This window comes from Corapipo altera, unplaced genomic scaffold, assembly GCF_003945725.1.
Source record: "Corapipo altera isolate COAL_440 unplaced genomic scaffold, ASM394572v1 61411, whole genome shotgun sequence".
Classification (NCBI taxonomy): domain Eukaryota; kingdom Metazoa; phylum Chordata; class Aves; order Passeriformes; family Pipridae; genus Corapipo; species Corapipo altera.
This window is the reverse complement of record NW_020884875.1, coordinates 19763958-19778239: the sequence shown is the minus strand read 5'-3', so window position 1 is coordinate 19778239 and position 14282 is coordinate 19763958. Positions and strand designations below refer to the sequence as shown.

Genomic DNA, 14282 nt, shown 5'->3' with positions numbered 1-14282 from the left:
AGAGGCTGCCGGTGAGTGGGGCCCGGTCGGGACATCCCCCTCCCCTCTCCCGGCTCCGCCGCGGAACATTCCCGAGTCGCTTAAACTGCTGCTCTCCCTGGCTTTCAGATCGACGTGCAGCTGAACATCATGTCCTTCCTCTCGCCCCAAGATCTGTGCCACCTGGGAAGCACGAGTAGTTACTGGAGGGCGGCGGTGCGGGACCCGTTGTTGTGGAGGTATTTTCTCCTGCGGGATCTCCCCCTCTGGGCGTCTGTTGATTGGAAGTCGCTCCCAGATGTGGAGGTTTTTAATAAAGCCTTTTCAGAGGCCAGCGATGAGGCATTGTATGATTACATGGCAGTGTAAGTATCTTCGTGTTCCCTTACATGACTTTCAGTCTCTCTTCAGAAGTAATACTCAGCCCACAGGCATGTTTCATGTATACAGCAATAAAGCTCTGCTGTAATCTCCTGTTTAAATTTTGGTCTTTTATCAAATCCATTGTTTATTTTGGAAATACAGTTTCCTGCTGTTCGATGGTCTGGTCAGCTCTTTCTGTTTGTAGCTCAGCAGGAATGTAAGACATGGTAAAAAAAGAGCTAATTAAAGCTGTTCATAAACTATGCTTTGCTATGCCACAGAAATACAGTCATCTCAAAAACTCTGCATACTGTTGATAAGAAGTGTTCTTTGCTCTCAGTACAATGGCAAGTGATTTCTTCTTTAATAAAAGTACTAAGAAGTTTTCAAACTACAGCAAGTGGAATGAATCTTTATTTTTTTCATCTTACATGGAAGACCTAATAATAAAAAAAGTTTTTTTGAATGTGCACAGAAGAACAAGTAGTATTGCTTTAGCTCTGATTGTTGAAGGCTGTAAACGACTGGTTTCAAATAGTATAGTTGACAAGAATAGCAACACTCACAATGTGTTTAGATGACTGACAAGAACTTCTCAAACAAGCAGATTATTTTGTGGGAATTTTTTTTTTACTTCATTCAATTCCATTGATTAATTTGTAGTAGTGGTTCATGGGTTTGGTTGGGGTTTTTTATTTATTTGCAGTTAAATTTTCCAAAGGTGATGCTTAACGTGTTTTTTCACATTAGATGGACTAGCTTCTGCAATCTCTGTGCCCTTCAGCCCCACTTTACAGACAGGAACAATGAACCCAGAATTAGAACTGCAAAATATATACTGATTTTGAAATTGGATTTAAATCTCTTCAGGTCTGAATACTTCAGAGCATCACCTGTTTGAAACCACCTCCCACTGATTTCAGTTGTGTCTGTGTGCACTTAGTGGTTCTGCTGATCTCAATGAAGTATCTCAGTGTAGGTGTAGAAGAGCACACATTTGTTGTTTTTATACAAGAACTTAAGACTGATCCTTTATACGATCACGTCACATGGTGTAAATTTAATTTAGAAGTGGTTTGTCCAGCAACAGCCTACCACGACTGCAGAAGCAGACTGAAGCTGCTACTCTAGGATATCTGTCTTACAGTTACTCTTCCCCTTGGTTACCAAAGTCTTTTCATGCTTTCTAGCTTGTGCACCAAGCGAGCACATAAGCTTGCAGACAACATTCATCTTTCACAGCATGCATGCTCTGTACCTGCAGGGGACATGGTCCATTTCAGGTGGTTACCTGTTTCAAGCACAGATGCAGTCTAATTAAAGTTTGAAATGGACTCACCAGTCTCATTTTCCTAATTTTATTTTTTTATGTGACTCATCTGCTTTGTTAATATTTTATCTATATTGTGTGTTCAGTGAGGGTGGGGGAATGTGTAATTTTATTTTATTTTAATTTATTTTATTTTATTTTAAATAAACTGAATGATCTATAGATAGCAACATAACAAGGTCCAAAAAGTCAGTATTTGGACTTCAAAAGAACAGATGTCTTTGCCTGCTTTGTACTGGTGTTTGAAAGCATCAGTTTGGAACTCTATAATTTTTGACCTATGCTTTCTGAGTTGAACCAGTAGCAAACCATAAGAAGTGTGGGACCTAAGTCAATTTATGTTGTTTGATTAATACCTCTTCTGTATCTTGTGTTTAATTTCTAGTTGCATCTATTTCACACAGATACAAAAAGAGCTGTCCTCAGGGTAGAAGAAGTTTGAGATCAAGCCGACCCCGGTATGGGGCTGTGACTTCCTTTCTGCAATCACTGGTCACTCAGGCGGAACCTCGGTTTGCCATGTTTGGGCCGGGTTTGGAAGAGCTGGACAACTCGTTAGTGCAAAAGATGATGACGTGCCCAGAAATTCTGGTAGTAGCTGGCCTACCTCATAGACAAATTCATGGTAATGATGGTTCTGGCTTTTGGCCTTTACATTTTGTGAACAAATATAACACAAAAAAACATGGTTGGAGAAACAGAGAAAAAGGATGGGTTTTTTTGTCCCCATAAAAGTCAGTAACATCATGGAAAAAAACCATTTTCTTTCTTTGTATTCATTCAGAAGGATAAATGCAGTGAACATTTGGGACAAACTAATAGCTGCAGTGAATTTATGACTAAATTTGCACAATGTCAGAAGGATCATTTTGCTCCTCGTACTTATTTCATCCAAAATTCCATGTTACAGCTCTTGTTGTAATGGATAAATGCAGACAGAACTTTGTTTAGGTACTACTGCTTGCAGTGAAGGGTTAAAAACATATTTTTGTTTTTATACAAGAACTCAAGACTGATCCTTTACATGATTATGTCAAATGGTGTAAATTTCATTTAGAAGAGTTACAGGAGCAGGTGAAGGATTTTTTTGGTGTGTAAAAGAATAACTTTGAACATCTGTAATTCCACTTCAGTCCAAACCAGAGAGAAAAATGTATTACTTTTTAACTAATGTTTATTTCAGCACCTCAGAATTAGAATAATTAAACTGTATTTGTAGGAAGTGTGAAAATTATTTTTTAGTGGTATTTTTTTTTTAATTTCTCTCCATCCTTTTCAATGCAGCTTGTCTTTAACAGACTAGAGCTTTTGCTATGACAATTTCAGCTAGTAAACACAAGTCTGCCTCCTTTCTGATTTGGGTTTCAAGGTTCAAGTCTAATTATCAGAAATATGGAAATGCCTCATTTTTTTTTAATATAATTGAATTGATTTTCATTAAATTAATAGTCTGACCAATTACGGCATGTGTAAAATTTAATTGTAAGATAGTAAATCTGCTACCCCTAGCAGCAATATCTAGACTTGAATATATCCATTTTATAGCACCACTGGAATATTCAGACTACTACTTAATTATATTCAGTAGCCAAGTAGTTGTAATCTCATATATTCATTTTTTCCCCTGTAGGAATTGGATCAGGAGTCAGTTTTCAGTTTAATAACAGTCAAAAATTCAATATTCTGACATTGTACTCCACCACCAGGTAAAATAAGATTTGGTACAGTTTCTCATTCATTTCATACCTTCCTCATCTTTTTGTCATGTGACTTCTATATGTGCATTCACATGCATCAAAATTCCCTATAAATTGAAGCATCAATATCTTTGCATTTCCTTTCTTTTTTTCAGTTGCTGAGTTTTCACATGGAAGTGATAAACCTTTTCCAAGCCTCTTACATACCTACAGTACGGGTGCTTCAATCCCTCTTGAAACCTTGGTTGATTCCCTTTTGCAACACTATATAAACTCGTCCTGGGGTGTATTTTCATTTGCAGATTGCTAGCCATCTCTATATGAACACCAGGAAAGAAGGCGGGGCGGGAAGGAGCAAAATGGTTTTGCTGGTTCATACCATTTTCTTGTCCCTTTCCTCTGCTACCTAGACTCTCAGAAAAGTACATCCAAGTTTTGCTTTCTCAGTTAACCTGACTACTGAAATATTGAAATATCTTCCAGTGTGGAAAGGAGGAGAGCAAGGACAGAGCAAGCTGTTGCTGTGAATAAGATGTTTTACCAAGAGAACAGCACAGAAGGGAATCAGCAAGCCGTGCACTACAGTGTAATAGATCAAGTGAAGAAAGTGTGCGAAGTAGTTGATGGATTCATTTATGTTGCTAATGCAGAAGCTCATAAAAGTAAGGGCTTTATCTTTATTTATTCATACTTTGAGAATAATTGGAATGTTATAAAAATTACAAAGAATATACAGTACATCAAAATCCACGTTCTCATCCCTTCAAAATCTGCTTTATTAGTGCTATTTCTTCATGGCTTATCCTGTGGAAGAGGTCCCCTATCCTAGACACTTTCTCATCAACCTTTGAGGGGTTATGGCTCCTTCTTTTGTTTGGGGCACATACTGATACGATTGCTATCTAAATTACATATTGGAAATCATCTGGATTAAAAAACAACATAAACAAAACCCTTGGCCATTTGCAGGAGAAGCCTGAAGTACACTGTTTGTGGTGTAATAGTCTGGAAACAGAACTTTCACCAGGAAAACTTCAGTAGAAGATGCAATTAGTCTAAATTAGTATAGTCCTGTAAGAGAATAGTCCAAATATTACTGTAACTGTCTTTACATTCATCAGCTTTAAATGGAGAGAAAGGACTAATTCAGAAAAGAAGTGGGTAAAAAAAAATGTGAAGGGATATACTAAGGAGAAAAGTACATCCAAGTAGGGAAGAGCTGCTGACTGTACAGTATGTGAGTATGTCTGAATGGCTTGTTGCAGTTTTGATCTGTGTAAGGTACTAGGAAAACACTGATGTTAAAGACTGAAATAGGTTGCCTGTAGAATCTATGGAGACCTTAAATAACATCTAAACATGACATTAATATTTGTGTGACATGAGTGCAGGTGAATCAGTCTTGTGATAGGCAGAACTAGATCATTTCACCCTTCCAGCCCTCTATTTCGTCACCTCTGAAATAAAAAAAGAAATTAAAAAAACCCTCTGAAATAACAGCAAAATGCTTCCTTGGATTTGCATGTATTTAAGACTCATATGTTAAAAATTGTTTCTCAGAGCATGATCGTCAGGAGGAACGGGCTCGTATTTTGGCCATGATTGATCCAGCCCTTGGGCCTCCGAACAGACCTCTGCTGGTTTTGTCCTGTGTCTCTCACATTGGTGTGGAAAGAATTCCATGTGTTTATGTGGCACATCAGTTGCAACTAAATCTGCTACGTCAGCCCTGGATGGTACTTGCATTTAAAACTTTATTCCCTGTTTCTCTTTTGACTTACATTCAGTTTAGGCTTTCAGGCTCCTGAACCACTCCTACCTAAGCAAGTATGCGGCTTTTAACACTAGCACATGAGCCCTCCATTTAAGTGAGGGATTTAGTTTCTCTGGTCCTCTAAGCTGAATCATTTTTTGTCTGAGAATAGGGAGTTCAGTGGCTTCTCCAGGAATACACAAGAGACTTCAGAATGTAAGGAAGGACAAATGCTGGTCTTGAAGGGAGTAAGGAAGCTTCAGTTAATTTAAATCTAAATTACTTGAGTCATAACCCAAGGCCTTGGACACAAGATAGATTTTTGGGCCATTTTTAGGAGACACTTGCTCGCTTGATGTGATGTGTTGAAGTTTTTGAGAAATGAGTTTTTTACCTAGGATGTGAGGTCCTGAACCTGGTTTTTTTATGCTTGTCAAATACAGTATATATTAGCATCATTCAGCCACATATAATTAATTTTTGTTAATGTTGTGTAGCTGAAGAATAATAAAACCAGAAAAAAACTAAATTTTGATTTGAGATAATTCCTTTGTTTTCATAAGGAAAATGTTTACAGGCTTTTAAAAACCCAAACCGTTTGTAATAACCACTTGATAAAAGTTACAAAATCCAAATAGTAATAATATGCGTAGAAGTCTAGAGCTAGCAGCATTTTTGCTTTAAGAGTTACAAGAAGAATTTTCAAGTACATTGTCATCTATAAATTAAGAACAGTGTTCCAGAATAGCTGATGGAATGATTGAGAAAAAACACACATTGGTACCAAGAGTGAAAGCTTTTCTGACGGGTCTTAATGTGGTTTTTTTTTGTTTGCTTACTCTTATGAAGCCTTTTTTATCTAAGGGACCTTTAGACCAATAATAAAAATTTAGATTTTATATGGTTGTTTCTGACTTCATGGATGGACATGGAGTGATGTTAAAATACTGTTAGATCCTGTTACCTGATATCTCTAATACATTAGCTTCTTTTTTATTTTCACAGGTGCAGGACACTGTAGCTGCAACTTTAGATGGTTTGCTAAATGGAATTGAGTGGCTCTTGGAAGAAGCAAATTGTAAAAATGCACAGTAATGGAATTGTGTATTGTTGTACTGTGTAAACCCTTTGGCATTTTGCATTTCATTTAGCGAGAGTCTTGTCCTTCCTGCAGGGGCGCTGTGAGAAGGAAAATTTAAAAGACAAACCTGCATATATATCACTGCACGTACTTAACATTCTTCCAACTACAGTCCTGAATTAGAAGTACAAGTAGGATTGCTTGGATTCCAGCAGCTGCTGACAGTAATTGGGCGGGTCGGTTTGGGTGTTTTGGTTGTTTTCCTTCTTTCAGCGGGGAGCCTTCAGTACAGTCTTCTCAGTATATCTGATTGTCTATTCTCTTCAGTAAATACATGTAACACTACATTAGTTTATCAGCACAGCTCTGTGACAGGCACAACAGTGCCTGTCACAGGCACCACAATGTTCAGTCAACATTTTCAGTGGAGATCTTGACAGGGACAGTTCCCAACCAAAGAAAATATACTGTACTTGGTACAGTAGTAGGCTGACAGAAAGAATTCCCCTGCAAAAAACAGACAAAAAATAGCAGAAGAAATGTCAGTCAGACCAAAATTCTTAGAAGCAAACAAGCAAACTGCCATGTATGAATTGTTGTTTCTTATTTGTGATCCTGTTTATTAACCAACCACGATAGACTTCAGCATCTTTCTCTTTCTGTTGAAATTATTAGCTTCAACTGCACATACCTCTGATGTAATGAACAGATGTTAAATAGAATCATTAGTACTTCAGAACTTTATCAAATACATAAACTATCAGTTACTGAAATAGTTGTGGCCATTTCCAGGTATGAATTGTACCTGTCTTTGAAATTTTCTACACAGTTGCAAATGTTTTTATAAAAAGGGAAGTAACGTTTTAAAACTGGAATTGCATTTTCCCTATAGATGTTTGAGATAGTTTTTTGTGTTTTTATTATTGGATGAATGTACAGAAACTTCCCTTGGATTTTTTTGCCTGTGCACTTATTTACTTTCTGTGCTTCTTGCTTGTTTTCCTCTCTCCATGGAAATTCAACAATCTCACAACTTCTCTTTGGAATGTAGATAAATGATTGCATGGTGCACATACAGTGCACTGCCCTTTGTGTGGGAAGTGCCCATGGTGCACATACAGGTGCACTGCCCTTTGTGTGGGAAGTGTGAGTGATGCTCAACACAGCTGTGTCAGAAATACTCCATTTGAGAAAATGGTTGGATTTTTTTTAATGACCTAGAAAATGTCTTTTTTTAAATCTTTATGCGCAATTAATTCAGCTTTCTAAATGCTTTTGGACATATGGGAGTTTCAAGGGAAAATCCATAGGAAGATATACTGTGAAAATTCTGTGGTTTATCCCTCTTTTTTTTAATACTGTATGCGTGTTTTGCCCTTTAAAATAGAGCAGATGCAATAGATTCATGAGTATTTAGGGTAAAATTCCATGCCTTGTGACTGAATGTGTGTGACTTTCTTTCTAGTCCTAATAATTTTATAGTGATCTCTAAGTAGAGGGTCGAATGCAGCAACCTGATGCTACGTCAGCTACAGATATGGGGGGTTTATGTAAGATCATCATTCTACTTTCTTCACAAGGAATAAATTATTTTTTAAAGAAATCATTCTACTTTCTTCACAAGGAATAAATTATTTTTTAAAGAATGATGTTTACAGTCTTTCTATGTGTGTTAAGCCCTCCACATGTGTACAATGCGTGCACACACACTGCAGTCATGCTGTCACAACATAATAAATTAGCATTGCTATCATAATGAAAAAGGTTATTTTATGTTGCCAGTTTAATTAACAGATATTCACTCACTATCCTGTCAAAAGGTCAGGATAACATAGGGTATATAATTTTTTTTAATCTAAAGAACATTAGTTACATTAACCTAAAGACAGAATAACTTCAAGAATTATAAGTTTTAAGGGTGCAGTCTAGAAAACAAACAGTGGGAATGAGAAGTCCATACAGTCACAGATCTGTATAATTGAGTGCCGTGGTGGATCAGTACAGGCAAGGAAGATGACTGTGTACACAGTCCAAAAGAGCACTGAGATGCACAGAGGTGTGCTATGGAGAGGCAGCCAGCCTGCTGAGCGTACATACACCAATTAGTTGCAGAGACGTACTCCATTTTTAATTTAGCACTATCTTTTGTCTTTAAACTAAACCAGTTTCTACTATTTAAATTTTTGAGTCTGATGAATTTAGAAGCATAGTTAGTCAGTTAAGCTTGGGACTTATATTGTTAAAAATTCAAAAATAGTTTGATGTGGAATCATGACATCAATGTATTTTAAAACTTTTTAATGTAAAACTCTTTTTTTTTTTTTTTAATCTAATTGGCCTTGTATTTATCACAGTAGAAGCAACTGTGATGGGTTTGTGAGAAATAAAATCATCTGGATCTCAGAAATCTTGCTCTCCTTGGCATGAAGGATTCTAAGAGTGCTAGGAAGAAAATTGCTTTCCTGCCCCCTGAGACAGGATGTTTACATAAACAGTGGTCACAAAATAAAAGGTTAAAATGGCAATACACGTGATGGATAAGAAAACTTGGTTAGTGAGGCTTCACCTGAACAGCTTTCCCAAAAAGAAGCTGGCTGTGGGGATGCTGATTTTCAACATGACTTTCAAAGACAGGGGACATGCTGCCTCTTCTTTTAATCTTGTGGCTATTGTCAGTATCAATTTGTATGGTAGCATGAATATCACAGCTAAAGAGAAAAGCTGGAGTCGCTGTCAAGAAGATGTATGGAAATAGTTGCCGGCATTATTGCAAGATGATTGATGCTTTAATCTGTTATTTAGTGTGTCTTTCATGCCATTTTAGCACTAGTGGTTCTGGGTAAATTACTTTCCTGAAATACAAGAAGAGAGAAATAAGATTCTTCTGTCAGTTATAGAAGGTGATACTATTGCTAGAGCTTGTGCTTAAATTTCAGACCCAGAGGATGTTTACACACAGGCTGCTCTCAGTTTTCCCTGAGGAGGATGAAACTGCAAATCAAGAGCCTTGAATTAACTTTGAGTAAAACTTACTACATCATTCCAAACAATTAAAAACCAAGAGGCTTTTTGTTCCTTTTTCTTCCCTCGCAGGCAGATATCTAGTGTGTGTGTTAATTCTGGCTGTTATAATATTGTTTGCAATAAGGTAAGGATACTAATAAAATGAACTGAAAGACAAGAGGGAGAAAATAAATTAGACAACTTTTCTCATGATGGAGGAAGAACTAAAGGAATATCCTACCTACAGCAGGATGTTTGTGTGGTTTGGATTTTGTTATTCTGCTATTTTGCTCTGAGCTTTTAGGCATGGAGGTGCCCTGCAGCATTATTAATGGGAAACAAAATGCATACAGATGTCAGCAAGAGGCCTGGTAGCATTCTGCCTTCTCAAGAGGACCCTCCTTTTTTTATGTCTTTGGATCTGTAATGAAACTCTTTACATGGATGTCAAAAGTCAATGTACCAGGAGTCCAGTCCTGTTTAATATCTTTATTGATGATCTGTACAAGGGGATTGAGTGAACCCTTAGTCAGTTTGTAGATGACACCAAATTGGGCATGATCTGCTGGAGGAAGGTAGGAAGGCTCTGCAGAGGGATATGGACAGGCTGGATCAACGGGCTGAGGCCAAGGGTATGAGGTTCAACAAGGCCAAATGCTGGGTCCTGCCCTTGGGTCACAACAACCCGAGGCAGTGCTACAGGCTGGGGGAGAGTGGCTGGAAAGTAGCCCAGTAGAAAAGGACCTGGAGGTTCTGGTTGACAGCAGCTGAACATGAGCCAACAGTGTGGAATATACTCTTGCCCAGTACAGGGGGACAATCACTGCCCTGGTCCTGCTGGCTCTGGATTTTTGATCCAAGCCAGGATACCTTTGGCAGTGATTGTCCTCCTGTACTCGGCACCATTGAGTTAGCATCTCAAAACCTGTGTTCAGTTTTAGGCTCCCTACCCCAAGGAAGACATTGAGGTCCTGGGCCAAGTCCAGAGAAGGTTTGTTGGAGGAGAAGATTCAGAATGGGAGAGATTTCAAGCATGGAGAAGGATTTATGATCCCTGAATGAACAGTACATTGCTGAAATGGACACTTTTACACCGGATTAGACGCTCATTGGACTTGACAGTTTTACCCCAGTTATCCCCAGTTTATTGTTGTACTGTTATAGTGTCGTATGTACCCCAGCTTGTTTTTTAAATCATATCCTCCATATTGTCCCCTTCTCCTCTCACAGTTTTCCCACCTAAACTTGTTTACTCCCTTGTTCTCCCCTGCTTTCCCGCTCCTCTGCATCTGATTGGCCACAGTTTGCTGCAGTGCAGAGAGAGCTCCCATTGGCCCTTTCCCCCGGAGACCCAAAGTTGCCACCCATCTATTCCTGTTCCCCCAGTTACTGCCTCCCCTGAGTTGCCTGTCTTTTACTCCTCCCTCAGCCTGAGTCCACCCCCTGAACCTACCCTATTTAAGTCACAGTCGCTCTTGATAAAGTTGGCATTGCTTCACCGACCTCAACTGTGTCCTGAACCCTAATTGTAGTGCCCGGTCCCATTACCATCTACCCCCACGAGCCGTGGCAAAGGTCAGCAGAGCTGGCCAAGGATCTAGAGACTAAGTCATATGAAGAACAGCTGAGGGAGCTGGGATGGTTTAGCCTGGAGAAGAGGAGGCCCAGGGGAGACCTTACTGCTCTATACAATCATCTGAAAGGAGTTTGTAGCCAGGTGGGGTTCAGCCTCTTCTCCCAGACAACTGGCAACAGGACAAGAGGACAAAGCCTTAAGCTGTGCCAGGCAGGTTCAGGTTGGACATTAGGAAGAATTTCTTCATTGAAAGGATTGTCAAGCATTACAATGGGCTGCCCAGGGAGGTTGTGGTGTCATCATCCCTGGAGCTGTTCAAGAAATGACTGGATGTGGCACTTAGTGCCATGGTTCTAGTTGACAGGGTGGTGATCTATCAAAGGCTGAACTAAAGATCTTAGAGGTCTTTTCCAACATATATGAATCTATGATTCTATGATTTTATAAGAATTGTTGTTACTGATTTTATGTGCATCATTAAATATTTCCTCTACATATTTTCATTCTAGCTGTCACTAATATACCCATGTCCCTCAACAAATAAGGAACTGTGATGGATGACTGTGAAATCTAGTTATTCGAGAAGAACACTCAGTATTTCAGTCCTGAGTCTTAACCAAATCACACCTGCTTCAAATTCAGCATATTATATCGGAACACTGCAACAATAATCACCTGTAATTTAATACCAATATTGTGAATAGGCTACCTGACTGCTGACAGTTCTGTAAAGTCCATTCACACACCAGTTTCCTGAGCCACAAATACACCAAACAAACTTAATAATCTTAACAATATAAATCCACCAATAATCACCTCAATCTATTTCTGGAGGTCTTCATTGACAGTAGGATGAAAAAGAAAGGGATCAAATGGAAAACAGGGGAGTTAGCTTTAAGGTAGGTAAGATAGATAGTTGAGGTGCTGAGGCCTGAACAACAGGCCCTGAGCCAAAGTTTACCTCTAGATGAACCTTTCAAACTAACGTTATATTTAGCCATGTATCCACTCATTAGAAAAATTATGTATGCTTCTCAGTAAAATATGTAGTATGATAAGACTGCATGTGTGTAAATATGTATGCTTATTAGTAAGATATATTTGTATATGCTCATTAGTGAATAATAATTGTATCTGTTCATTATTAAATATGTATGACTCAGTGAAATATGAATGTATTTATCTTTCTGTATTTCGAGTGCCATGGAATTAGATGTCTGGCCATGTTTGGTGACAGATTGTCAAAGCTTGGTCTTCCCCTGAGCCCTGGCCAGGCTTTGTGTGAAACACAAAGGAGAGAAGGAAGCCAGATATTTTTCTGCACTAGTGATTATGTAAGCTTGGTTTGTTTAACAATACAAAAGCTGGACCTTTCACAGCAATGATGGAGACCTCACTATGAGTGGACACACTGAGTAGGATTTCCCAGTTACTGAGAAGGGTTCTCTGACCCTTTGCTGCAACCGGGGCTCCCCAGCTGATGTGTGGGTCTGGATGCTGATTATGGTATCAGGGTAACTGGTGATGTATCATTCTTATAGGCACTCTTTGTAGTAATGATTAGCTGCATTGCTGAGCTTATCCTTTTGTAATTCTTTGCTGTTTTGCATTATAGTAAAATTACACACTTGTTCCTTGAGGTTGATGTCTGTGTCTCTTGTGCTGCCCCTCATCTCCTTGGCAAAATCAATTGTTGTCATGGTGCAGATCTGAACAAAATGTTGCTTTGTAAATCTGAATGTAAGGGATCAGTCCCATCCGACATTCCTGGCTGGAATGACTGTGGTAGAGCAAGAGTCTGATTGGGAAAGTTTTAAAGCCTGGAGAGAAATTTACGGCGCATAAAGGGACTCCATCTTATGGACTTGACAGTTTATCCCCAGTTTAGATATTGTTTTTGTAATGTCCCCATGTGGTTGTATTATCCCCATTCACTTGTATTGCCTGGGCATGTCCAGGCTTGCCCAGAGTTGTTTATCCCGTACCTTCCCTGCTCCTCCCTCTGATTGGCTAAAAAATGCTGCAGTGTGGAGCGAGCTCCCATTGGCCCTTTACTTTTCCAGCTCCTCCCCAGTTCCTCCCTCTTTTCCAAGTTCTTACTCTCATTTGTTCCCCTGGCTGTCTATCCCATGCTCCACCCAGTTTTCTAGCCCTTTCCATACCGAACCCTATATAAACCCTCACACACCCTCAATAAAGAGCCATTGCACCTGACCTTCTACCTTGAGTCGAACCCTTTGTGCAGTGTTGCGGTCCTATTCCTTCTCCCCCAGACCGTGGCAGATGACCTTCCCTATAGTTCATTGGCTCTTGTGTGGGCAAAGGTCAGAGGACTGTGCAAGCAGTGGGGAAGTCAGCTGAAAAATGCTGAACCATTGGATATATTGAAATGCATCCAAAAACTGTATATCGAAAAAAGGAAAAGAGCTTGTAGATTTGGGTAGATGAGGATGGATTTTGTTAACTACATATCTAAAACAGCGCCAACGGAGAGAACAATTGTTGTTGAAACGCTCCAATGTGGAGTGACAGGTATGTGAATTGCAGAATCAAAAAAAAGAAAGGTTTGGCTCAACCCTTTAATCAATTCATGTAAATTCTTGTCATATCAATCAGGAAGAGGGGTTAAAATAATCTGGTTTTTTGAGAGTAACATACTCTTGTAGCATGCCCATCTGCGTATGGTAAAGGTTTCCTACTTGGAAGTATATTGTGCTGGGCTGTGAGGCTGTATTGGAGTAGAACTTGTAGGAACTGGACTCTTCGAAGGTTATGAAGCTGTAGCAAGACTAGTTTTTTGCTAGAATCCTGCCTGACACAAATAGTAACAAATAAAGGCTACTTCCAGTTGGCTTTTTTTATGCAGCTCATACAGAGCTTTTGATATAGATTTCTGGAAAGAAAGACCTGAGTGCCTGTGCTTCAAAGATCAGAGCTGCAAGACAAATCATTCATTTGCATTCATCATGAGGTGGAGCCTTTGCACCTCACATCTCAACAGCATGTCCCCAATCTAGTGGAAGAACTATCAGTTGGGAAACCAGGCAGATGCTGGGACAAAGGTGTCCCTCCCTGGAGTGCAGGTCTCTTCCAGCTCCTCTCACAGATCCAGTCCTGCTTCCAGCTCTGTGCATTCTATCCCAACATAAACAGCCAAAACAGGTGAGAACTCAATGCTTTTAACAATGTATTTATTTATATGTTGTCCATAAAACAAAACATGATCTTCTAAAGTAAAGTACCCCTGCTGGTACTGGTAGCAGGGACACCAGGATGGTGTGGGATGGAGTGAGTTCAGGGAAACCCAGTTCTCCCGTGAAGAAACCCTGTCAGCCAGAGAGCAGCTGGGACAAGCGGGCAGAGGTGCGGGGTCTGTGCCCATGTTCCTGTACAGCTGGGCGAGCTCTGCCACAAAGATCCCTGGTGACAGGCGGCAGCTGTTGCTGAATTTCGTGTTTGCTTGGTCTCTCTCGCCCCTTCCTGCTCCTTCTCCTGACTCT

At 39.5% G+C, this 14282-nt stretch overlaps 1 protein-coding gene across 1 annotated transcript in view; it reads left to right on the top strand.

Moving 5' to 3' along the window:
• FBXO4 (F-box protein 4) overlaps positions 1 to 7285 on the top strand; it is a 7789-nt gene extending 504 nt beyond the window's left edge. Inside the window, exons 2-7 of the mRNA XM_027634790.1 lie at positions 109 to 344; positions 2077 to 2297; positions 3303 to 3378; positions 3853 to 4031; positions 4930 to 5105; positions 6128 to 7285. Coding sequence (XP_027490591.1) covers positions 109 to 344; positions 2077 to 2297; positions 3303 to 3378; positions 3853 to 4031; positions 4930 to 5105; positions 6128 to 6217 — 978 coding nt within the window. The 3' untranslated portion in view covers positions 6218 to 7285. The remainder of the gene's footprint in view (positions 1 to 108; positions 345 to 2076; positions 2298 to 3302; positions 3379 to 3852; positions 4032 to 4929; positions 5106 to 6127) is intronic.
• The last annotated feature ends 6997 nt before the right edge of the window (positions 7286 to 14282 follow it).